Below are 3,089 nucleotides of genomic sequence, written 5' to 3' on the forward strand. Positions count from 1 at the left end.
CATTTCTTGTAATTCTATAAAAAGACACTCCCTGGCACTCTGAATGCTCTAAATGTTTGAGGTACATTTGTAATTCTTCAACATACTTAACATGCTCTATTTTTTCACATCATCTTGAGAGTGACGCTGAAGTCATTTGAACAGTCACGAAATATTTTCAGTGTCCGTTGCTGGTTTCTTTTGAACATAATTTTTTTTTCTTGTTGATTCAATGGAAAAGTAGAGCAATGGGTGAAGTGAGATAGAGCAGTCTGGTGGACGTCCTTCAAAACGTTGTGAAGCGTCCTTGGTAAATTATATAGTGTTTCTGATGGCGTAACTGATGAGTGGAGAACACATGTATATCATAATGGTTGAATGTTTTCTTCACCACACTGGATTGAATGTGAAACAAGCACTTGGATAAGCCGCATTTGTCATGAACTGATCTGGTTGGCACCAGCGCTGTGTTGGACAGTTGTATGTGAACTTGACTCTGGTAGATACTCAGAATGGGCACTCTGGTATGTAGTTCTTGTTCATTAGAGTGCACCCATAATACGAATGCTTTTGCTAATCTCAACCGTGACAATTTTGTTCTTACTCTGCCAATTTAGCCCATATTGTGGCTAACCACAATGTCCACTCTTGCCTTGAAAGTCTTCACTGTGAATGGGACCTTGAAATTTTCAAAAGCTCATTTTTTTTATTGATAATCTATCTTTTCCTGCCTTAACATTCATTAGTAATGAACCCAAAAGATAGAAACTAGTTACGTATTTATCCATCGCACATCCATCCGTCTGCACTCCCGTCCATTATTCATTTATCTATGGATGTGGCTATTACTATGGCCGAAGTCAAAGCTCTGAATGGGGGCTGCTTGGGACCGGTGTCGTCTGGCTGTGGCTACGGCTATGGCGACAACGCCAGCCACCCTTGACCAAGACGGAGGATCCTTCGCCGCAATCAATCCTTCACGGACAAACAACATAATCAGTGGCTTCAATGCGCATCGTCTTCATCTGCTAACGGAGCACCGCAATCCTGCGACCCAACTCTTCTTGCTCGTCTCTGAGTTTCCGCGCTCTGCTGGTTTGAAATCGTGGGGATTGTAGCTTTGCGAGGGTTCGGGATTTGGATCTAGCGAAGAGGCGACAGAGTACGACCCGACGGTCAGAATGCACGATTTCTGCTTCACGTATCCCTATGGGTTTTTGGTGCTGTTCGGGGGTTTGTTCGGGTTTCTCAGGAAGGGTAGCACGACGTCGTTGATGGGTGGCGTGGGCAGCGGCGCATTGCTCCTTCTCGCCGCGTACAAGAGCCACCAAGACTACTTGCGAGGGTCCAAGTCCAGTTTGGCTCTATTCCTTGAAACAGGTACTGACGTTTTCAACTGTGTATTGCACGTGTGTTTTTTTGAGGCCTTTCATCCCTTTATGAAGAGTGCTGCTTGTTTAATGTTATTCGAAGATCGACATTGGGACAATATCCTGTAACTATTTTAAGTATTCCCTGTGCGATACTGTGGCGGAAAGAATGCTCGAATTCTAGTGCTGCTCTTTTTTGATTCTAGAAGGTCAATTTGCATTCGAAATTGATGCTTTTGGTGTCCGTAGAGTTCATGAGACGTTATTTTGAAGAAGCTTATGGTAAGCGATCATCAGTCAACGCAGTCAGCACTCACTAGTGCTGATCCCTCAGTAGCCCCTTTCCTCTGTTTGATGTGTTTAGGGTAAGATTGTTCTACCTCTATTGATTTTGACGTCGGTATCTGGCATCCATAGAGTTGTGGGGTGTCAATATTTTATGTGGTATGGCGTCATGGCCTTCACGAGGGTATCTGCTTAGAGATCATCGTGACCTTAGCGGACTCGAGAAATAGAACGATGACGAAAGCAATACTAAACTGCCATAGAGCCTGGCAATAGTTCATTAAGGTTGCTATGATTGTGTCAGCGGTTGGGGCCTCCCTTTTGTTCGAATCAGGAGTAGTTGAGCCATATCACATGAAAAAAGTCTACAGTAACACAAATCTAGAACAAAGAATAATGAATTGCAACTTTTCAGTTCCATTTCAACGTTGTGCATAGCTCCGGGTATTCTTCATAATTGGTTGTTCACCCCGAATTGCAGTTGTGGCTGTGGCTTTGACGTGGGTTATGGGACAACGGTTTATGGTCACCTCCAAATTTATGCCTGCCGGCATGGTGGCTGCGTTGAGGTACGAATCTTCTGGCCACCACCTAGTCTGCTTTACTTCTTCAGCAACGAATCCAGCATTGAACTCGGCATCTTGTGTGAAACCCTAAACCTTACGAAACACATCTTTGGGCCATGTATTGAAGCTATCCATAGTCTAAAGAACAACGCAGACCAAAAGGTCCTATTTATGTTAATAATATATGGATTGTCATGAGGATATTTAGAATATCTCTAGTACTGAGATATGGCTTTGGTGGGTGCAGTGGAATCATGTCGCTCTTCTACCTGTACAAGGTGGCCACAGGAGGTAACCGCATTATTAAGAAAGAAGCGTGAGCATTTCTTCTTCATGCTTCTTGGTTATTGTAGATTGTTAAGTCAATTGGCAATCTGAGGGGCTCCTGGGTTTGTTATAAAGGCCCATATTGGCATACAATGTAACTCCATGGTGTAAGTTTCTTAGGTTAGATTGTTGTAATGGAAGTGGGAGCTGAGGTTTGTTGATTGCCCATGTTTTGTGAGCTGATTTAACGGAGTTCTGGCTGTCGGTTGCTGCATGAATTGAATTGTGTGGTCAATGAAATGGAAGTTCTGTGAGGAATAAATATGAAGTGACTTCTATGTTGAATGGTTAGTCTACTTGTTTCTTTAATATGTAATTCCTTTGGAATACTAAAATGAATTTGAACATTTTATCAGTACAATTTTAAAATTGTTTGTAAATGTAATTGAATCGAATGTTTTCTATATGCTTTATGTTTTTAACATTGAATTTTATAATGTGAAATGTAAGTTCTAAGCAACTCTGCATAATCTAAATCACACTTGTATCAAACATATCAATACATATATGTTAATACTAAATATTCTTTAGATTTCAAGTCAAAAACTATTCTTGAGTTATT

General features: G+C 41.5%; 1 protein-coding gene across 1 annotated transcript; it reads left to right on the plus strand.

The window, feature by feature from the left end:
• Window positions 1-1,015: 1,015 nt before the first annotated feature.
• Window positions 1,016-2,693, plus strand: LOC112277217 (protein FATTY ACID EXPORT 6). Its single transcript, XM_024509296.3, has 3 exons — window positions 1,016-1,359; window positions 2,116-2,203; window positions 2,448-2,693. Exons 1-3 carry the CDS (start codon window positions 1,161-1,163, stop codon window positions 2,518-2,520), a joined length of 360 nt encoding a protein of 119 aa, XP_024365064.1. The 5' UTR covers window positions 1,016-1,160; the 3' UTR covers window positions 2,521-2,693.
• The last annotated feature ends 396 nt before the right edge of the window (window positions 2,694-3,089 follow it).

This window comes from Physcomitrium patens, chromosome 25 (genome assembly GCF_059467195.1).
Source record: "Physcomitrium patens ecotype Gransden chromosome 25, ASM5946719v1, whole genome shotgun sequence".
Lineage (NCBI taxonomy): Eukaryota > Viridiplantae > Streptophyta > Bryopsida > Funariales > Funariaceae > Physcomitrium > Physcomitrium patens.

What these genes read in the sequence shown, in the direction of transcription:
- LOC112277217 (XM_024509296.3), top strand. Translation starts at nt 1,161, where the DNA reads ATGCACGATTTCTGCTTCACGTATCCCTATGGGTTTTTGGTGCTGTTC. An exon ending in GGCTCTATTCCTTGAAACAG is followed by an intron (nt 1,360 to 2,115) that starts GTACTGACGTTT and finishes CCCGAATTGCAG; the next exon opens with TTGTGGCTGTGGCTTTGACG. An exon ending in GGCATGGTGGCTGCGTTGAG is followed by an intron (nt 2,204 to 2,447) that starts GTACGAATCTTC and finishes TGGTGGGTGCAG; the next exon opens with TGGAATCATGTCGCTCTTCT.